General features: G+C 23.9%; 3 protein-coding genes across 4 annotated transcripts in view; 1 reads left to right on the top strand and 2 right to left on the bottom strand.

Annotated features, from left to right (window-relative positions):
• Positions 1-22: 22 nt before the first annotated feature.
• On the bottom strand, positions 23-4,538 carry LOC127286610 (uncharacterized). Of its 2 annotated transcripts, none has more exons than XM_051313101.1 (2): positions 4,377-4,538; positions 23-3,488 (listed from the first exon to the last, which is right to left on the bottom strand). In XM_051313101.1, the coding sequence occupies exon 2, from the start codon at positions 3,398-3,400 to the stop codon at positions 23-25; it is 3,378 nt and encodes a 1,125-aa protein (XP_051169058.1). In that variant the 5' UTR covers positions 3,401-3,488; positions 4,377-4,538. The 2 variants fall into 2 exon arrangements, with proteins under 2 accessions (XP_051169058.1, XP_051169057.1); XM_051313100.1 differs by lacking the exon at positions 4,377-4,538 and adding an exon at positions 4,059-4,151.
• Positions 4,539-5,728: 1,190 nt separating this feature from the next.
• On the bottom strand, positions 5,729-10,329 carry LOC127286595 (tetratricopeptide repeat protein 5-like). The gene is made up of 8 exons (XM_051313080.1): positions 10,061-10,329; positions 8,614-8,964; positions 8,185-8,424; positions 8,036-8,089; positions 7,404-7,589; positions 6,828-7,000; positions 6,475-6,619; positions 5,729-6,077 (listed from the first exon to the last, which is right to left on the bottom strand). The coding sequence occupies exons 1-8, from the start codon at positions 10,142-10,144 to the stop codon at positions 5,958-5,960; spliced, it is 1,353 nt and encodes a 450-aa protein (XP_051169037.1). The 5' UTR covers positions 10,145-10,329; the 3' UTR covers positions 5,729-5,957.
• Positions 10,330-11,269: 940 nt separating this feature from the next.
• Positions 11,270-23,633, top strand: part of LOC127286827 (ubiquitin-like protein 3) — a 95,111-nt gene continuing 82,747 nt past the window's right edge. The window contains exon 1 of the mRNA XM_051313431.1: positions 11,270-12,026. Coding sequence (XP_051169388.1) covers positions 11,997-12,026 — 30 coding nt within the window. The 5' untranslated portion in view covers positions 11,270-11,996. The remainder of the gene's footprint in view (positions 12,027-23,633) is intronic.

The following is a 23,633-nucleotide window of genomic DNA, read 5'->3' as shown; positions in this document are numbered from 1 at the left end:
TTAATCAAAAATAGATTAAATTTTATTTATTACGTGAAATTTCGTTCATAATTTTTTTATAATAATCATAAGTTTTATAGAAATGAGATTTAGAAAGTAGTACCACTTTTAAAACATTTCCAACTGCTTCAAGTTTTGTTAGTACAATTTCCACTATTTCAAATTCACTACCAGGCAAAAGTATAACTTTTTTTTCTCTATGAATATGATAATTATGATTGACAACCACTTCTTCTTCGTCAACTTCAATTTTTACTCTAAAATAAGAACCAAAAAAATCCATTTCATATAAAACATAACGAAATCCATTTGGTGGAAATTCAGAAAGTCTTTCCGCAGATTTAATATTTGTAGAAGTTGTTAAAAATTTTTGAAAAATAAAACGTTTTCCAATATATATTTCCTTTTTAATCCATTCGACAGATTTGTATTCGATTCGAAATAATTTCGATTCAAAATCCTCTTTTAAATCGTCAGATTGTCTTATTGCTAATTTATATAAAGCAAGTTTCATTAATTTTGCTTCACTTGTATCTTGACTTATTCTTCTATTGCCTGTTGTAATAAAATTTCTAATTGCATAGTAATCTTCAAATGTTGCCGAATAACCTGCCTTTTGATTATTGTAATTTTTAATTATATTTCCCAGTGATGTTGCTTCTTCAATTTTAGATCTCTCTCTATATGTGTAGAGTAAATTTATTCTCTCTTTAGCTACAATGTTTGAAATATTATTTTCTAAACGTATATCGAATCTTAATTTATTTAAAATATGAGAATTCTCTATTAGTAAATATTTACTCCATTCAGATTCTTCAAAATTGTTGTCTTCTAGAAAATGATTGACAAAATATATTAAAAATATTTTATTATCTGGTAAGGTGTATTTTTCTAATGATTTACGTATTTCCTCTTCGGATTGATATTTTTTTTTAAGAATAAAATTTTTTTTTATTATCTCAACTATTTCGTTTTTTATATGAATTTTTTCAATAAAACGCCTATGTCTTAGGCAAACATTAGAATGTTTCGATTCTTGTAAATATTCATAATTATCACATTGTTCATTAATATCATGAGACGATATACCAAAAAATAAAATTCTGGTAAATTTTCTATGAAGATGATTATTAATTTCTTGCATATAATATTCAGTATTGAAATCTTGATAATATGTATTAAATTTAATATATGTTTTTTCAATTTTTGATGAATTATTAAAAAGTTTAATAAACATTTTACTATTGAAACCATAATCACTTCTGAGATTAGCAATTTCAGTTTTATTTTGAGATACAGGAGAAGTAAATATAAATTTATAACCATAACCAGTATAACTGTTAAATGAACGTATGTATAATATTTGATTTTCATTTTTATCGACGATACTAACATTTCTAATGAAATTAGATTTTAAAAATTTCATTTTATTTAAAATTTTATCAACAATTGCAAAATTTTCATTAGTTTGTTTTTTTAAATTGTCAATAACGGCTGTTATTATTTTTATACCTTCTTGTGTTATTGAATTAGATTCACATTCAGGCTCCTCTAAATGTAGTGAAAATTTATTCCATATTGTATCTGTTTTATTTTGTAGCGAAATAGTGGTAAATTTTTTAAGAGGAATATTTAATCTATCGATTGTTTCATCAATTAAGTTTTTTAAAAATACTATTCTTATATTTATACCAAATAAAGATAAAAGAGATCGTGTATATATGTCTATTATATTAGATGTTATGTTTTCGGGAAATTTTTTTAAAAATTTTATATCATCTTCTTCACACAAATTTTTATCATCATTATTTGATAAACATGGATAAGCTGGCACCAAAGATAATCCAAATTCTTTCCACCATTCTGAATTATTGTCTAAATTATTTAAATAAAATTTTAATTTTTCCTTTTTATATTTCATTAATTCTTGATAAAATTCTTCTATTTGTTCATTGGCATATTTTAAAATTACAATTTTATTTGTTGATTGTTTATATTTTTCTGAAGATGATCCAACTTTTTGATTGAAAATTTCTGGATTATCAGATTCTTTAATAAATGTAACAGTATAATTTTCTCGTATTAATGCATAATAATCTGAATTTCTCTTGTCGGAGGAAGAAAATTCAAGTAAATCGAAAGATTTACTGGTTAAATTATTAAAATCATTAACTAATAATTTTATTTCGATTTCATTAAATTTTTTTTCCTTTAAAAATTGATTAAAATACTGCTGAACTATCGCTAAATCATATTTTTCATACATATCGACTATATAATCAATTTGCTTTATGAACCATTCATTAATGTCCGGTAAAACACTTTCATTGTGACATTGAAAATTTTTATTATAATTTTTTATGTACATAGGAATTCTTTGTTTTCTTTCTTTTTCATTCAATGATAGTCGGCATTCTAGATCCAAAAATAGTTTAGCCATATAAAAACGATTATGAAATTTCAAAAATGCCTCATGAATTTTATATGCATAATCTTTGGTTAATTGATTTTTTATCTGTTCAAAAGCAATAGTTGTAAATTGCAAAAAATTATGATAAGCCATCTCCCAATGATGTGGTTCAAAAATTATATTTCTTATTGTTTCATTTATAATTTTTGTCTCAGTTGAAATATAATAGAAAACAACTGGAAGTGCAAAAGCTCTTAATGTTAAAATATCAATATTTTCTCTATGTAATAAATTAATTATTATATGTCCGACTGTAACAAAATCATCAAATTTTAGATTATTAAAGCTTTTTGTTAAAATATAATTTTCAAAATCAGGAAAATAGGTTTCATTTATTCTTCCAAGACGAAGATATATTGAACCAGCTTGTGCAAAAATATAATCAAGAGACAATAAATTGATATCAATATTATTGGGTTGCGGAAAAAGTGGCAATATTATATTGTGATATATTCTTTCAACAGCAAAATCACTAAGTGTCGAGGGAATTCCAAATTCATTTTCATAACTTGTATTTGCAAGTTGTTCTTTTATCTTCGGCATAACATAATCAAATTGTAAATTTTTTAACCCACGAATTGTTTCTGCCAAAAATCCATAAATATTTCCATATTTATCAAATACAAGAGAACTAATGATGTAGTTAAACATTTCATTAACGAAAATTGGATCTAAATATTCATTATCTTCTTCTCCATATAGATCACTACCTTTTAATAAATATCGAATTAATTTCACTCTATTGCCTAAAGTATCTTTATTTTCTTCTAAATAATCATAAAGTGCATTTATAATTGGTATTTGTTTGTATTGATCAAATTCTGGTAAATAATTGTTAATGAATAAATAATCACTAAGTATTGTTAAATAATTGAAGATTGGTATAAGTTGTACAGTTGCTAGAGGACTTGTATAGGTTAATGTATCCATTTTTTAATGTTTTCTATTTTTCATTCTATGATAATTTAAGGTAGTAGAAGTATATATTCTCTTGTTTTTTAATCACACTTTAATTAATCTGTAAATAAGAATTAATTTTAGTCTAAGTTGATAAAATGACAAATATACGTTTATAAAATTTTATGACATGAAAAAAAATGACACGAAGCAAACCTTTTGTGCTCATGATGGTTTTAATATGGTCATTTTGCTCAGGGTATTGAAACTCAAAAGTTGTACACAGGGATGTGTTATTATTTGCAACATTATAAAGTCAAACGTCTCAAATGTTGCGTAGGAACAAAGTGGTGGAATACAACATTTGGGACGTTCCACAATATAATTTTTCAAATTATATTACTCATCCCCGTGTATAACATATGAGTTTCCTAACCCTGTGCAAAAATAGCAAATAAAAAAATTGAAATATATTGTTGAGGTTTTAGGATGGGAGAAGGAATGAATGAGTGTAAATATTGGATGAACAAGAACTTTTTTACAAATATTAAAATTTGACGGGAATTAAAAAAAAAACTTTTTAGATTGTTTGTTTGATTCTTTCTTAATGTAAGAAATTTATGTTTTTTTTTTAATATATTCTAAAATTAATTTTCTAAAGTAATATTATTTTCTCATTATTTGTACTTACTTAAAGTATCCAAACAAATAATTTTTCTTAACTTTAATAATTTTCAAACAAAATATATATAAGTAGACATTTGTTGTCGTTCTTAGGATTTTTATATAACTATTTTTTTGTAAAATTTTAATCCATATATTTTTATATAATTTATTACGTTAATTAAAAACAATATTCTTATCTATTAATGTCTATTGATATTGATACAATTGGATATGAAACACGTGTAACTTTTTAAATAAAAAATTTATAAAGTGATGCCATTATGTTTATTGAGCATTATTAAAAAGTGAGGATAAATAATATTTTAACAAGCAAAATACATACTTTTAACCTTGCGATAGAATATTCTCCACGTGCCTATACAAAAAGTTCATTATTATTTTTAAACATTTGAATTATGTTTGAAAACATCTTTCAATTGTATTTGACTTTATTTTGTGATCCAAGTTTAATGTCTGAAATAAATTTTCACAATTTATGTAAAATGGTAAACGAATATTTTTAATATTTTACATTTATATTTAAAAACAAACAATTATATTTATAATTAAACAAAAAAAAATTATAAAAATAGAATAAGCCGATTTTAATAAAAATTGGAGGACGCAGCTTAATGAGGAATCAAACTTGAGATAAATGCTAAAAAAAATTCATTAAAAACTATAATTTATTTAAATAAATTAACTTTTTAATTTTTGAGATTAGGAAAAAAATGTGATCTCTATTTCGCGATTTTTTTTTTAAGAATCAACTAAAGAAAATTTTTAAGATTTTATTTAAACAATAAAAAAGTCAGAGTCTCGATAAATTAGAGAAATACAATATTTTAAGTTAAAATTTTTAATAGTAAAAAAGATTTAAAAAAAAATTAATTCAAAATTCTAAAAACAATAAAGTTTCTGTAAAATTTGAATTAAAATTTTTAAAAAAATTGAATTTTCCATATTTTATTAAAAAAAATTTTAATTCGCAACTTTCGGGATTTTTTTAGGCAAAAAAAAAATAAAATCAATAACATTAGAATTATTCAATTTTTATATATAAAAAAAAAAATATCACAAAGAATAATTTGAAAAATTTACAAAAACTTTTTTTTTTATTTCTGAGATCGAATTTGTCTGCCATCGAAATCATATTTAAATTTAGTTATAAAATTATTATTATTATCCTCTGTTTTACAAACAAAATTAAATCTTTGTCATGTAGTAGTATGATTTTTTTTTTACAAATTTTTTCTTGTTTTTAAAAAAATAGCAATTATTACATTTTTTTTAAATCTTAAATAAATTTATTTCTAGAAATTTGTTCTTTATGCATATTAACATTATTTTTTTTTAAGTACAAAACTTTTTGTTTGTTCTAAAAATTTGTCATTTGATAGAAAAAAAAAAAAAAAAAATTATGACTAGGCGAAATTGTTCTATACATATTATGTAAGAATCAATTTAAATTTTAAAAAATTTAATTTATTTTTTCAGTGACTTGGCAAATAATATTGTCACCTAAAATAATTTTTTTTAAATACTGAAAAATGTTGCATTACAATATACAATATATAAAATTTTCTTTAATTTATTGAATAACAATTGGGCATTTTTGCGTTATACTAAAAAAAAAGGGAAAAATTAAATTCGATTTGTAGTAATTATTACTAAAAATTGTGAAATTAAAATCTATTGTTTTGAATTTAATAAGTTTTTTTAATTTCTTCTAAAATTGTTTGTTTATATTTTAACTTTTTTTCAATTAAAAAAATTGTCTTTATTTTACTGTTTAATACTATTGATTGAATGTTTGAATAAAATAATTTTTTTTTCCAGTTAAAATTATAACGTAAAGATGTCTAATAGAATTTTAAGGAATCTTTTTTTTAAAAAACTAATTCAACTTAAAACAAAAACAGAGTTAATCACTTTTTTTCATAGAGGAAATTCGAATTCCTGCCTGTTGTTCCCAGCTCATTTTTTTTCCATTCACCACAAGAATCAATGGTGTTTCGACTCTTATTGATTTAAAATCAAATGTCTGCAAAAATAATTAATATTTACTTATTATTATCATTAAATTATTAGGAAATTAATTAATTTTAAAAAAATAATTACATTCGCCAAAAATTAAAAAAAAAAAACCCCCCCGCTAAATCTACGTAAATAAAATTTTTTTATTAATTTAAATAAAAAAATTAATTTCAATTTAGAAAAATTTAATTTTAATTGATAAATTAAAATTGTTCTATTAGAAAAAAGTTAATTATCTAAATAACCCGTATATTCTTAAATAAATAATAAATAAATCTAAAGAGTTGAATTTTATTTTTTTTTTTTTAAATAAATTAAAAAGTAAATTTTTTTTTATCTGATTACTAGATATTTATTAATTTTTCAGTAGAAAGAAAATTAATAAACAATATAATTATATTTACATGTTCCTTGTAAGAGAATTTTTGATGAGTTACAAAAGGTTCAGGAATTGCGACTGAATCACCATTTGTGACTCCTCGTCCTTTTGCTAAATTATAAACAGTCACAGCCACACAAGTTTGTTCATTATCGACGAGGCAAAATGTACTAAAAATAAATTAAATATTACTTCTTCAAAATTGAATTTTTTGTTTAAATATAATTTTTGTTATTTATATTTTCTTTTATTTGGAATTTTTTTTTTTTGGATTTTCAAATAGTTTCAAAAAAAAAAATAATTTTACTAAATTAAATTGTAAAAAAATAAATTTAATGTCTTTGAGAATAATTCAAAAAAAAAAGAAATGAAACTTACAAAGGCACACAGTCTGAGTCTTGAATCCAGCATACAACTTTTCCAAAAATGACTTTTTCTAAATTTACACCAGGAATTAAATTTTTTAACAAGATTTTCTCCAATTTTACAGTTTTATTTCCAACTGTATAGGATCCATCGCTATAGGGTCCTAAATGTTTTAAATCAAGTGTCTGAAAAATTAATTTTTTTGCTATTTAAAATTTCAACTTTTTAATAAAAATAAAAATTTTCAAGGGGGAAAAAGTTAAAAAAAAAAAAATAATAATAAGATATACTGTAGAATATTTAAAAATTTGAAATAAAATTTTAATTAAAAAAAATGTCGATTTTAAGAAAAGTAAATTAAATTAATTAATTTAAAAAAGTAAATTAAATATTTTTAATTTGTTAAAAAAAGGTTAAATTTTAGATTTTTTTTTAATTATTGTACATAATTCTAATAAAAGATATTTTTTTCTTGTAAAATTTAAATTATAGTTTTTTCATTTCTTAATTTTTTGAAAATTTAAGTAAATAAAAATGAGGTGAATAGAAATAAAAAAAGAGAATTTTTTAGAGTGAGTTGAAATTTACTTTTATCATTTGAAGAAGCCTCTTGGGTTTCAGTCTCCCTTTACTATTAAGTGAAGTTTGTACGTCTTTGAGGTACTGAAGGAGATCCTCTTGCTTTGTCCGAGGAACATCCCATGTTGGATCCAGTAACATCGACCTTTCAAAAGACTCAAGTGCGGATTTATATTCCTCTTGATATTTAAGTGCCTAGTGGGATATAATTTTTTTTCCCTAAGATTAATTTCTTTAAAATAAATTTAATATATTATTTTTAATTTCACTTTAAAATGAAAATTTTTTTTTTTTATTTAATTCAAATAATCGGTTACTTGACTGAAATAAATATTTGTATTAAATAAATATTTATTTGTATGAAATAATTATTATTTTAGTCAATTAAATATTATTTGTTTCAAATAAAGAAATTATTGCTTCAAATAGAGTTTATTTAATTCAAATAAAAAAAAAAAATTTTTGGTTCAAGTAAATATTTATTTGGTTCTACTAAATATTTATTTGATAATAGTTTTTCAATTATTTGAATCAAATAAAGTTTTCTTTTCAGTTTAACGGCGATAAATTTTTAAATAATCATAATTTTAGAAACATAATTTTTTTTCAAAAATGAAATAAAAAAAAAAAATTATACGTACCACTGCTTTATTGTAAAAAAGATCAGGATTACTTTTGGCAATAATGTCTTTTTCCTGGAAAAAGTGAAAATAAGAAATTAAGAGAATTAAAATAATAATTTTTTTTCTAGTGGAATAAAATTTTTTTTTTTTGCCTATATTCCACTTACGGCTTGATTGTAGGCGGACATACAGAGACGCAATGTAGCCGGATTTTGTTGAACAGTAAAAAATGAAGAAAGGTAGGCGTTTCCCAAAATAGCCCAAGAAGTACCGTCTGATGTGTCGAGACTCACAGCATCTTTTGCATATTCAACTCCTTGTTGAACATTTTTTATCCTTTGCTCCTGTGACGCTGGTTCTTGTCTCAGAACCATCGATAAATTTCTCAATGAAACTTTATTTCTACCCTGTGAAATAAAAAAAAAAATTCATTCAATAATATAAAAATTTTCTTTTTATTTAAATAAAAAAAAAAAATTTTTTTTCTTCAATTTACATTTAAAATAATAATTTAAAAAAATATTTTCCATTCGAAAAAATTATTTTTATTATAAGAAATAAAATTAAAAAAAAATAAATAAATAAATAAAACATACATGAGGCAAAGCGCCGGAAAAACAATTTTTCGCCTGTTGAATATCATCATTTTTCCAATAACATTCGCCAAGTTCATTCCAGGCTTCAATTAATTTTGGCTCTAATTTCACTGCTTTACTTAATAATTCCTCGGCTTGCGGTACATGTCTATTTATTACATTAAGTGTTTTTCCCTTTAAAAAATAATATTTTGCTCTTGCACCATCAATTTCATATCCTTTATATTCGTCGAATTTCGTTAATGTCTCCTTCATTTCTTTTTCAACATCGCAATTTTTATTTATTGCCTCTTCAATTGCATGATTTTCAAAATAATGATCACGAAATAGATAAAGTGATTTCACTTTTTCCTGTGGGAAAAAAAAGGTAAAATAAAATAAAATTTTTGCAACACTTTTTAATGTTTCAAAAAAAAAAAAAAAAAAAAATGTTTTCTGTAAATTTTTAACTAAAATTTTTTGTATATTAATTAATTGCATTTACTAAAACAAATTTAATAATAAAAATATTGGAACTAAAAATTCATTCAATTGAAATTAAAAATAAATTAATAAAATAAAAATTAACAATAATAATAATAAATAAATTACATTTTTTTAATTAATTGAATAAAATAAAAATTAATAACAATAATAATAATAATAATAATAATAATAATAATAATAAATAAATTAAAATTTTTTTTAATTAAATTAATATTATGCAACTATTGAATAATAATTTTAAATTTATTAAATTCATTTTTTAATTAACATTATTAATTTGCAAAAAGAAGAAAAAATTTTTATTTTAAAATTTGATTTTTAAAGACAAAATTAATTTTTTTCGAAAAAAAAAATTACTAACGTAAAATTTTACTTTTTTTTTTTTAAATTGAATTGTGAAAAACTTTCTTTTAAATTGATAATAATTAATTATTTTATTTCTAACAAAAAATATTCCAAAATTATTAACAATAAAAAAAATTAAATTTACGTTTTAATTATTTCGTTTCGATTGTAAAAAGGAAAAATTCTTAAAAATTTTATTTATATATTTATAAACGGAACCAAGAAAAATAATTCTTATTTTTATAATAAATTTTTTATTTTTTAAAAAAGAAAAAAAACTTTTATTTGTATTTTAAAATGTAACAATTTTTAAAAAAATTTTTTTAAACAAATTTTAATTAATAAGGAATTATATTTTTTAATTAGATAAATTATTATTATTATTATTATTATTATTATTAGTAAAAACCATAATACAAAAAGTAATTTTAAAAAATTTATTTTTTTAATAATTTTCTTTAAAAAATTATATTAAAATAAATTAAAAAATTTAATTGAAATTTTTAAATGACGAGAAAATTAATTTTCTCAATTATTTAAAAAAAATTTATTTTATTCAAATTTCAAAGGTTGAAAATTATTTAAAAATATTAATTTAAAATTTTACACGACTTACTGTTAAAATAAGAATTGGATCTTCTTTAACAACATTTGGATCTTTTGCTCCATCAACCACTTTATCGTCAATAATTGCTGACATTATTTTATAAGAGAAATAAAATTTCCTTTAACACTATAATTGCATGTACATATTATAAATATTCTATTTTATTAAAAATACTCTCGAAATGCATTATTTAATTTAAAGATAAAATGTAATATGTACTTCTTCTTTTTTTTTTTTTTTGTTTGACAACAGCGCGTGTATTGCTTAAAAGGTTATAAGGAAATGTCAAAAAAAAAGAAAAATAAAATTTCGACTGCTACTACAGAAACAGTTGGAACTGTAGTGTAGTGATCTCTGAATTGGATAAGTTACCAACAGCTATCTACTTTACCGACGGTTGGGAAATTAAAGGAAATTTAAATTTTACTTTAAATTTAAAATTTTTCTCTTTCTTTCAAAATTTGTTAATAATTAAATTTGATATTAATATTTTATTAATATTTAATAATATTTTACTATTTAATAATTGTCTTAATTTGTCTGACATATTGAATCAGTTTTTTTTATTTTTTAAAAACTGACATCGGATTTGTAATCAGCGACCCCAAAAACCCCCCGAGTAACGAGTTTTAAGCGAATTTAACAAATTTAGAAAAAAAGCCCGCCATATTGGATCCGACATTTTGAATTTTTAAAAATTGACATCGGATTCGTAATCAGCGACCCCTAAATCCCCCTAGTAATAATTTTTGTTAATTTAGTTCAACTTTTTGTAATTTTATCCGCCATATTGGATCCACCATTATGAATTTTAAAAAACTGATATCGGATTCGTAATCAGCGATCCCGAAAACCCCCGAGTAGTGAATTTCATGATCTTTGAACAAATTTTCGAATTTTTGTTACATATAAACTAATTTATATTGTTTTTTTTTATAATTACTAGTATTTTTTTTATAAATATACTTTTCATTATATAATTATATTTATTATTATACATTAGTTATTAATATCTAATTAATTTATAAAATAAAATTAAATAAATTACAATTTTCATTTTTAAAATTTTGAATTTCCGCGCCAGTCGGTAATTTTACTTTCTTATCACATAGTTCATGTAAAAGTCACGCGTGTCGCCACCAAACAAAATCCATAGCGACCAAGTTTATTACTCAAAAATTTTTCTTCTTTCTCTCTATATCCATATCTATCTCAAATTTACAATGTTCATGGCGGGTACTTGAAGAATGCAGCATCGAAACGCCATTTTATGTGTTTGGCTCTGATCATTGACGACGGTGGTGCGTGTGGTGCTGCGGCGGAGTGTCAAAAGAACTGAGCCCCTGTGTCTCGTTCTCTTTCTCTCTCTCTTGTTATTTTTTTGGTTATTGCATTAAATAAGGAGAAGAAAGAAAAAAAAAATGCTGCCAAAATACTTAACGCCCGACATGTGCAAGTAACAACAACAACAACAACATCAAAACAACGGGTGTGGGCTTTACTCAAATGTGTGCAATTGTGCCGCGAATTTTCTTCATTTACATCGAAAAAAATGGTGTAGTGAAAATTTTCAGTGAACCAGTGAGAGAGTTTTAAAGTGCGTGGTGGGTGGGTGTGTGTGATATTTTTTTTTCTCCCCCCATCATTCAGTGGTGTAATATAATCCAATAAAAAAAAAAAGGGGCACAAGTTTATATACACACAACATATATATACATATATATATATATATATATATTCCTATCTAAAAAAAATTTTGCGCTTTAAATTCTCGTCTGTCAAACGAGAGAAGCGTTTTTTTTGATTTTTTTTTTTTTTTTATTCAAAGAAAATTTTCCCTCGACAATTTTTTCAAGAAATTCCAAAGGACCCACCTATTTTATTAGCACCTGCCAGCATATAAGGCCTCTGGATTCAACACCACCTCACCTCCCCCGCGTCTACAATGAGTTCGCGAAATATCCCTTCAGACAAGGTGAGTATCAGCTTTTAAAACATGTCCACCGCACCCTTTTCTCCTACATAAAATCTCTCTCTCTCTTTTTCTATTTTTTTCTATTATTAAAATTCATGTGTGTTAAATAATATATGAAAATTCATTGAAAATAAAAGAAAAATATTTAATTAAATTCTAAAAAGTATATTAAACATAATATGAGGAGGTATACTCCCCCAAAGGACACCAAAATTGGGTGAAAATGTCGGGGGATCGATGTGACGTCCAAAGGAACGTCACAAAACTCGGACGTCAGATGCAACCAATAGAGGGAGGGAGAGGGTTGTGATTTGGTGAAAAAAAAAATTATTTTTTTCTCCCCCTCCTCCCTCTCTTCTTCTTATTTTTGCCTATAGTACCTGATTAATTTACATCTCAAACTACAAATAAGAAGTGAAACAAAATTTTTATCTCTCTCTTATAATATTATGCACGTCTTGCATTCCTGCTTGACCTACTTCTCTGTACGTCAGATCTCTGCACCTCCCCTGAGTGCGTTTTACGTATATATATATATAAAAATATATATAATCAAAGCATCCCACTTGAGTGACACAAGAAAATAAGAATAATTGTCAATTTTGATAATTACTTTTTTATCTCAATTTTAATTATTATTATTATTATTATTATTATTATTATTATTATTATTATTATTATTGCACAATTAACTATGAGTTGAAAATACTTAAAAATATAAAATTTTTGGCAAATATTGTTCGCTAAATAAACTTGACAATATTTTTGACATTGATTCTATTTTTTAATTATTTTTTTTTGTTACTAAAAAAGTAACATTCGTTTCTAAACAAAAACTAATCTATTTTTTTGTTATTTTTTGGAAAAATGTAACATGTCCTTGTTACTTAACCAAAAAAAAACCCTAAAAAGTAACAAAATATTGTTACTTACAAAAATTACAAAGTATCGTTACTCTTAAACTGAGTAAAGTAACGTAATAAGTTACTTGGAATGTACCCAAGTAACACGTTACTGTTACTAAAAAACGAAAGTAACATATTATTGTTACTTTTGAATTAAGTAACGTAATGTTAAAAGTTACTTTAAAAGTACACAAGTGATGCGTTACTGTTACTAAAATAAAGTAACATAATACTGTTACTAAAGATAAAAAGTAACATCATACTGTTCCTAAAAATAAAAGTAACATAGTACTGTTACTTTAAAACAAAAGTATCTTAGTATTGTTACTTTTTAACTTAGTAACGTAACATAATAAGTTTTTTTAAAAAGTACACAAGTAACGCGTTACTGTTACTAGAATTATACGTAACGCGTTATTGTTACTAAAAATAAAAGTAACATAGTACTGTTACTTTAGAACAAAAGTTTCGTATGACTGTTACTTTTTAACTTAGTAACGTAACGTAATAAGTTTTTTTAAAAAGTAAACAAGTGTTACTGTTACTAAAAATATAAGTAACGCGTTATTGTTACTAAAAATAAAAGTAACGCGTTATTGTTACTAAAAATAAAAGTAACGCGTTATTGTTACTAAAAATAAAAGTAACGCGTTACTGTTACTAAAAATAAAAGTAACATAATAAAGTTACTAAAAATAAAAAGAAACACAATACTGTTACTAAAAATAAAAGTAACATAGTACTGTTACTTTAAAACAAAAGTATATTATTACTGTTACTTTTTAACTTAGTTACGTAACGTAATAAGTTTTTTTAAAAAGTACACAAGTAACGCGTCACTGTTACTTTACTTAAAAAGTAATAAAAAGTTACCAAAGTAATAATTTACAGTTATTTAAAAACAAAAGTAACATATTACTGTTATTTTTTAAGTAAGTAACGTAATGTAATAAGCTACTTTTAAAAGTGCACAAGTAACGCGTTACAAATACTAAAAATAAAAGTAACATACTACTGTTAGTTTAAAACAAAATAGTACTGTTACTTTTTAACTTAGTAACGTAATAAGTTATTTATAAAGTATATAAGTAACGCGTTACTGATGCTAAAAATAAAAGAAACACAATACTGTTACTTTAAAACAAAAGTAACATAATACTGTTACTTTAAAACAAAAGTAACATAGTACTGTTATTTTTAAACTATGTAATTTAACGTTTGAGTCACTTTAAAAGTACAAAGTAATGCGTTACAAGTTACTTGACCAAAAAAACACACTGTGTTACTTTACCAAAATAGTAAAACACTGCTGTTACTTTAAAAACAAAAAAATAACATAAGTAACTTTAAAAGCAGAAAGTAAAGTGTTGCCGTTACATAACATAGAAAAACTAACAAAGTATTGTTACTTTACAAGGAAAGTAACAGTCTTGTTACTTTTAAACTATGTAACGTAATAAGTTATTTAATAAAAAAATAACATATTATTACTTTAAAACGTAAGTAACTTGTTACTTTTAAACTAAGTAAAGTAACGTAATAAGTTACTTTTAATGTACAAAGTAACGCGTTACTAGTTACTTTAAAAAAATAATATTGTATTGTTACTATTAAACTAAGTAACGTAATAAGTTACTTTAAAACTACAATGTAACTTGTATTACTATAAAATATAGTAACACACTGCTGTTTTATTTTAATACGAACTAATCTAATTTCTTAAAAACAAACTAACATTAATTCTACTTTAAAATAAAGCAACATATTAATGTTACTTTAAAACGAATTAACACACTACTCTGTTACTTTAAATCAAAGTAACACACTACTATTACTATATAGAACAAAGTAACCAGTTAACCATAAAAACTAACACACTACTATTATTTTAATGCAAAGTAACGCTTTACTGTTACTTTGTCATAAAAAGTAACATATTACGGTTCCTTAACCTTAAAAACTAACACACTACTATTCCTTTAAAACAAACTAACGCGTTACTGTTACCTAAATATAAAAACTAACACACTAATGTTACTTTATAACAAAGTAACGCGTTACTGTTACTCTGCCATAAATATAGTAACATTAATTTTAAAAGAAAATAACGCATTAACTTTACTTTTTTTAATGTAGTTACGCGTTATACCTTTGAATTAATCCATTACTGTTTATTGTTCTTAAATAATAATTAACAAGTTACCTTCACTTTTCACAAAATAGAAACATATTTCCTCAAAACTTTGAGAAAGGTCAATGTAAAAGTTTATTTCTCAATTTTTAATCTCCGAAACTTAAAAGGGCCTACGCTTGAATTATCATAACAAAATTTTGTCACTGCAGTTAAAATTTTGAAATTATTCAATATCAAATTTTAATCATTGATTCTTATCGTTGAAATTTGATATTAAATAATTTTAAAATCAGTGACTAAAAATTTATGACGTAAATTCGAGCGTAGGCCCTTTTTTATAAGTTCCAAATCCTGAATTAATTACATAGAAATTTCATAGCCAATAACAACACGTTAGAAAAAAAAAATATTTGCAAAATGCAACTGCCATTTCAATTAAAATTGACTGCATCTTGAATATGAATTTAAATTTCTCAATTTATGAATTCTTCAAAAAATATAGTTCATGGATATTTTTAAATATATATATATATATATATATATATATAAATATGTAAAATTCAAAAAGTAAAAAAAATTTTAGCAATAGAAATAGTCATCGCAGCTTCTCTATTTGAATGCTAAAGGTCTTAAATTTACTATAGATATATAGAGATATATATATGTCTTTAAACTAGATAGTTCAAGTTTTGAACAATCCATCCGGTAACTGGACAGTTAGAAAGGAAGCTTAAAATTCTTTGAAAGGTTCTTAACCCCTATAGCAGACGGTTAAACTCAAATGAAATAAAGTGTTATTGTATATGCCATTATATAGTAACATTATGATTCACAATATATATATATATATATATATATATATATATATATATATATATATATATATATATATATTGCGATAAAGTAACAGTAACGCTTTACTTTGTTCTTTTAAAGTAACTTATTACGTTACGTTACTTAGTTTGAAAGTAACTTTTAAACTAGGTAACTTATTACGTTACGTTACTTAGTTTGAAAGTAACTTTTAAACTAGGTAACTTATTACGTTACGTTACTTAGTTTGAAAGTAACTTTTAAACTAGGTAACTTATTACGTTACGTTACTTAGTTTGAAAGTACTTTTAAACTAGGTAACTTATTACGTTACGTTACTTAGTTTGAAAGTACTTTTAAACTAGGTGACTTATTATGTTACGTTACTTAGTTTGAAAGTAACTTTTAAACTGAGTAACGTAATAAGTTACTTTAAAAGTACAAAGCAATGCGTTACTTATACTTTACCAAAAAAGTAACATACTACATTGTTTTTTTAAAACAAAAGTAACAAAGTACTGTTACTTTTAAACTAAGTAACGTAATGCGTAACTTTTGAAGTTCAAAGTAACGTAATAAATATAAAAGTACAAAGTAACACGTTACTGTTACTTTATCAAAAAAAAAAAGTAGAACACTGTTGTTACTATGCCAAAAAAGTAAGTTGTGATGTTCCTATTCCATGGAACGCCCCTATTGTTATATAATTTTTTTGTATTAAAATTAAATTTCTTTTATTTATCAACTTCTGACATTTCAACTATATATACCGAACTGTATATGAATAAAAAATTAGCCAGGCTTTAAAGTAAATAATAAAAAGCATGACCTAAAACTTAAAAGTATATATATATTCTCCGTTACTTTTTTTTCCTTTATTTCTTTGTTTAATAATATAAAATTTTAGTAAAAGAAAATAACTCTTTTCTGTTTTTTGTCAAATCGCGTTCATCTAAAAAGAAAATATATTTATACATTTGTATGTATAACTTGTTACAAAAAAAAAAGGGTAAATAACTTTTACAGCGCCTTTACAATCATTTTTATTTTCGCAAAAAAAAAAAAAAAAAAAATTAAACGAATCGTATAATTAGCAATAAATTAATCTAAATACGATCTTAAACAAATTTTCTCTGGAAATTTACTGTAAAGAGGAAGTGTAATGTTTTTCTTTTTTTTTTCTCGCGCCTCTTGCGCTAAACTTAATTAGAGTTTATCAGCCGCATAATCTGCTCGGCGACACCAGCTCTGACAAGAGAGAAATTTCGCACGGTCTGTCGCCTTTAACCCTGCTACAGTAATTTTACATATTTTCCTTCAAAAAAAAAAAAAAATTTTTTTTTTTTTTGTATCCCTTATGCTGAAAAATGTGTTATCTTCTCATATTTTTTTTGTGGAAGGGAAATTAAATATTTCTTATGTTACAAATGATTTTTTTTTCCAATGAATAAAACATTTATTTAAATTTTATTTTTCATATTTTTTTGGGGGTTAATTATAGAAATCTAATGTCAGATTTGAAATAACTATTTGAAATTATTTTTTAACTTGGAAATTATTTTTATAAATAAGTATTTTCAAAAACTGTGGTATTTTTAAAAATCCAGTATGGCGGCTCCAATATAACCTATAAATGCACCTAAATCTATGAAAAGAGGGTAATAAACAAATATATGAATAAAAATTAATCTGGTGAAGGAAACAACTCTGTATTAACATCAAAATTAGCACTGGGTAATTTATTTTGCGAAAACTATAAATTTCAAAAATTCAAAATGGCGGATATAATATGGCGGACAACTTTTGGTAAAATTGATTAGATTCACTATTCAAACTTGTTACTTGAGGGTTTTTGACCATTTTTATATTTACAGGATGTTTTATGCACATAATAAGCTTTCTTTAAAAAAAAAAAAAAGAAAAAAATTCTGCCGCCATTTTCATATAAAAAACAACAATAAAAAAATATTGTTTAAATAAATTATTGAAAAATTAACTTCAGTTATAATTTTAAAAATTATAATATCAAATATTAATGTTTTCCCTACAATTTTTAATTAGAAATATTAAAAATTTTTGCAAAACCTTTTGGCATACTTATTTAGCACACCAAACACAACAAAATCACGAAGTATATAAACAAAATCAATTTTTTGCTAGTCTCTCATGAAATGGAACGCCCCCCAATAACTTTTTTTTAGATATTTAGATATTTTGTAATAAAATGCCTATTTAAAGAAATTGAAAAAATAAATTTTGTTCATTTAAACGTTCAAAACTTTTGGCTCATATATTATAATTTTAAGAATATCTTCTTGGCGCCTATTTAAAAATATTTGCTCAAATTTTTCATTTAACATAATAAGCATTTTAAAGAATTTTTATTGTGTAGAATTTCATTGCGCATAGAATTTTCATTTTATTCTTTCAGATGAATTTTCATTTGTGCAAATTATTATTTGATTGAATTTTCAAATAACCGATTTTTATACTAGAGGAATTTTTACTTAACCAACTAATCATTTGACAGAAATTCTAATTGCGTAGAATTTTCATTTGTCCGAAATTGCAAATGGCCGAACAAACAGACAGAAAGATTTTGGCGCGATTTTTAAAATCAAAAATTATCCATAAAATTGTGATTGGTTGATTTTAAAAATCGCGCTGAAATCTTTCTGTCTTTTTGTTCGGCCATTTGCAATTTCGGACAAATGAAAATTCTATGCAATGAAATTCTACCCAATAAAAATTCTTTAAAATACCTATTATGTTAAAGGAAAATTTGAGCAAATAAAAATTCTGTGATGTGAATTTTAAGGTTATTTAAAAATTTTGTAATATAGAAAATCGTTTTGATGAAAATTCTGCAAAAAAATTAATTCGAACAAATAAAAAATATAGGTCCATCAAACCAGCACCTCCACAATTAAAATTTAGAAATCGGACTACACTAGATTTTTGGGCTTTTTTAGGGCTATTTTTTGGACTTATAAAAAATTTGGCTCAAAAATAATTATGACAAATGAAATTTCATAAAATTAAAATAATTTTTAGGACATAATCATATACGTCTTGAATAAAGAACATTGAAAATATTCTTAAATATAGACGCCAAGAAGAAGGTATTATTAAATTTAGAATAAAATTTTTTCATTGTCAAGTTGTTTTGTGTTGAATTTAAGAATTATAAATTAGTTAAAGTTTAGTGTGATTTTAGTAATTAATAAATTTTATTACAATGATAAAAATATGCTATTGAATCAACAGCATTTCTGCCAAAGGTATAAAAATTATTGATTCAAAAGCATATGCGCTATATAAAATTTGTAAAATATTTTATTGATTCTATATAGCATATGCTTTTGAATCAATAATTTTTATACCTTTGGCAGAAATGCTATTGATTCAATAGCATATTTTTCTCATTGTAATAGTTACAGTTAAAATTAAGAAATTAAGAATAATAAGTAGGAAAAAAAGTACGTATATATAAATGTATATATGTATGTAATATATATGTATGTGTGTGTGTGTGTGTGTGATGTTTGGGGGGCTTAAATGAAAGTTTTCCCAGGAACGAAAGCAGTTATAATTACTCCCAATACACTTTCAGCTATATAGCTATACTATAATGTATATATTTGGTAAATAAAATTAAAATCGTGCATCCGCAATTTATAAACTACATGACGAGAACATCATGATCTTATTTAAATAATACAATTTTAATGATAGACAATAAATAAACTTTCTAATGCTGCGGAGATTTAATTTTCAGTTATATATATATATATATATATATAAAATTGTATATTAAAATATTTATGAATTTCCTGATTTAACATTGTTTTTCATACATAAATTTCTCATATATATATATGATGCTAATTACATTTTTAAAGATTATCTTTCTGTTTCATTAAAATACAGTTATATAGTTTTATATTCTTTAAATAGATGAAGTGAAATAAAATAAATTTTCTTTATGAACAAAATATGTAATTAAATTAAAAATTTTTTATATAAAAAAATAACATTTATGAAAATTAAATTTTAGTTATTTGAAAATATAATTTTTTTTTTTACAATGAAAAAGATGCTTGGGAACCGCGCATCGTCAACAACGATGAGGTTAGTTTCATTAAAATTAATTGTGCAAATTAAAATTCATTGCAAATGCGCCAGACACTTGTATATATATATATATATGTATATATGTTTATGTGTGATATAAACATGTACATAGATATTTTGTGTTTGCAAGGATCCCTATTGGTTCTTGCTTTTGCCTTTACTTTCAATCTCTAATGGAATGCACACTTTTCCGATTCCTGAGAAGATTGCATGTAAATTTCCAGAGGAATTTAATCTTACCCTAAATAGGTATATATATATATATATATCTATATGGATATACAGTGGAAACCGCTTATAACGAGATCGCTTATAATGAGCGATCGGCTATTACGAGCAGAAAATAATTATTTGTTTGGTTCTAATGTAAAGTACATGTAGTTGAGATCGCTTGTAACGAGATTGGCTATAACGAGAGATCGGTTATAACGAGCGTAAATACGATGTTTATTTGGTTTTAATACATATAAAAGTGATCGCTTATAACGAGCTTCGTCCAGTACACATTCAGGTCGAGAAGTAAATAGAGTTTGTTTTCGGCAGAATATTAGTATACCTTTAAAACTAATCAAAAGTGAATATTTTAAAATGGAAACCCCGAAAAAAAGAAAAACGTTATCTATAAGTGACAAAGTTGACATTATTCGCGAATTAGAAAAAGGATCAACAAATTCCTCTGTATGTAAAAATTATGAATTATCTTCGTCTACTGTGTCAACTATTTGGAAAAACCGGGAAAGTGTACTAAAAGCTTTTGAAGGAAACAATCTTAACGTTAAGAAAATGCGCACGTGTGAAAAAAATGACATTGACGAAGCTCTATTTGAGTGGTTTAAATTACAACGAGATCGCAATATTCCGATTAGTGGACCAATTTTGCAAAATCAAGCAGAAAAATTTGCGACAGATCTGGGTATGACTGACTTTAAATGCTCAAACGGTTGGCTTGGAAGATTTAAAAAAAGACATAACATTTCCTGTGGAAAAGTGACTGGCGAGGCCAATTCGGTTGATTATTTACAAGTGAACAATTGGTTAGACGACGTTTGGAATAAAGTGAAAAACGATTATAAGGAAAATGATGTTTTTAACATTGATGATCAAACCATTTTGCAAAAATTTAGAGAAGAAGATGAAAAAAATACCGACAGCGAAGAAGAAGAAGAAACAGAAGATGTGGCTGAGCAAATAACTGCTAAGGAAGCAATATTAGCATTAGATAAACTTTCTCGTTTTTATGAAACTAACTTAATGAAGGATGACTTTTTTTATCACTATTCTCAATTAAAACGTATTGTTTCCGATTTTTATATAGAAAACAATTTTAAGAAGCAAACTGTCATTACTCAATATTTTAAAAAATCATAATTTATTAAGTTCGTGTAAATCTCATAACACTGTCAAATACTAAATAAATTACACACACTTTATTTTGAATTTTGAGTAATGTACTTGTTATTGATCGGTTATAACGAAGATCGGTTATTACGAGCAAAAATTCACGGTCCCTTCAATCTCGTTATAAGCGGTTTCCACTGTATAAATATATTGAAGAGGAAGGGAGAAAAAAAAATCGAAAACGAAGATTTCTCCCATCTTACATTTTATATACTTTTTTTTTCATGATTTCGTTCAAAGTTGAAAGTAAATATGTAAATTCCTCCCTCACTATACAATAAAGTATGTAGAGATGATTGAAAAGTGATAAATATTGGTTGTTAGCATAAATAATGTTGATAATGAAAATTGAATGGCAAAAAAAAAAAATTACGATGACTGCAATGACGATGTTATTTAATGATAACGATAGTTAACAAATTATATTTTATTAGTTAAATAAATTTTTTAACAAAAAATAATAATATAATAAAAATATTATTAATAATAATAATAATAATAATAATAATAATAATAATAATAATATATAACACTTTAAGGTCAGCTATAATATCAACTAGTGAGATTTTTCCCCCTTTCGTGAATAGTTCGTTAGGGACAATTTTTTTTTTTTTACACTTCCTATACCTCAATAAACAATAATCTATAAATATGAAGAATTCATAAGGGCACACTTTTGCAGTTGCACAAAAAGTTTTCCCTCTTTTCTTTTTTCTTTATTTTATTTATTTTTTTTTTTTTATTGAACTCTCTGTGCATGACATTGGCGCAAGTTCTTTGATTTACTACCTGTAAACACTTGTTAAACAATGTCAATATTATCCTACAATATATAGTTCATATATTTATAGAATATTTTATATACATATATATAAATATATATATACATTTTTGTACTAATATTATACAACAACAGGGCCGTATATCTTGGACAGTCGTCCCTGCCGCCGCAATATATTGTAATAAAAATAAAAAAAAAAATTTTTACCTTTTTTTTGTCTGGTGTGCTGTAAATTTTGCTTTGACATTGAAAATGTGTGTTTTTTTTTGTTATTTTAAACAAAATAACGCAGAATATCAGCAGGAATGGACTGAAGTTGAATACACTGAAAAAAATTTGCTTTGCATTAATGACTATTAACCATAGTAACTTTAAATCTAGTCAGCGTAACCAAGAATCCTAGTCAATTTAGTTATGTAGCTTGGTTAATATTGTTAAAGTCGATTTAGTAGAATTGACTCCTTGTTTACTAGTTATATTAACTAAGATGTTTGGTTAATATGACATGTATATCTATAGTCAATTTTGCTAAAGTTTAATTAGTCAAAGTGATTCTAGCCAATGTAACTAAGATACCTGGTTATTCTGATAAGCTTCCCTAGTCATTCCAACTAATTGTCGAAATTAACTTTGACCAAGATTGCCTAGTGGGTTCCTCTCGTAACCAGGAAAATTAGTCAATTCCTGGCATACGGGGGTTAGGAATTTTTTTCAGTGTATGAGAAGCAACGCAGAGTTGGATTGACACTCTTGAAAGCAAAAATCTTACCACAGTTAACATATAAAGGAATCTGTATACAGATTTCCCAAAAGTCCCAGCGCAAATAAATAGTAATATTTGTTTTTTGCTAAAAATTTTTTTGTATTAACCCCTTAACTGCGATGACGAAGATTTGACGCACAAAATTGTCGTCATCAGCAGTTAAGGGGTTAATAAAAATTATTATAACCGTTCTAGGTTTTTTATTTCATAATTAATAATAATAATAATAATAATGATAATGATATTAACAATATATAAAATCATGCGTAAAGTTGTAAATTTTCATTTGATTGTTAAATCATTTTAATGACTGATCTGATTAAGTTTATTGCTTAATGTAGGAATAGTTTATTATGTACATTAAAATACAAGAGAGGATTTACGTGTGAGCAATAACATAAAATATTACACACCAGTTCAGGTATTAATAATAATTATACTTTTTAATATGCTCTGTGTGTTATAACTGTTAAGTAACGTCCCGTGTGCCAGTAGTTGCCGCACTTAAATATGTATGCGTAAAATCAACAAAACAAAGCAAAGCAAAAGGAAAAAAAAAAGAAAACTTTTTCTCAACCAACTCTCTTTTAGTATATCCTTTATTACTTCATATATAATACTTTCTTGTTTTCTCTCATATATATATATAGTCAGTAACTCTATAAAGAATCCTTTTGTT

The sequence above is a fragment of the Leptopilina boulardi genome, unplaced genomic scaffold (genome assembly GCF_019393585.1).
Source record: "Leptopilina boulardi isolate dan_hultmark-lab unplaced genomic scaffold, ZJU_Lbou_2.1 LbouV2_362, whole genome shotgun sequence".
Classification (NCBI taxonomy): Eukaryota; Metazoa; Arthropoda; class Insecta; order Hymenoptera; family Figitidae; genus Leptopilina; species Leptopilina boulardi.
Note: the sequence above shows the minus strand (reverse complement) of the source record. Positions and strands in the feature narration are given on the sequence as shown.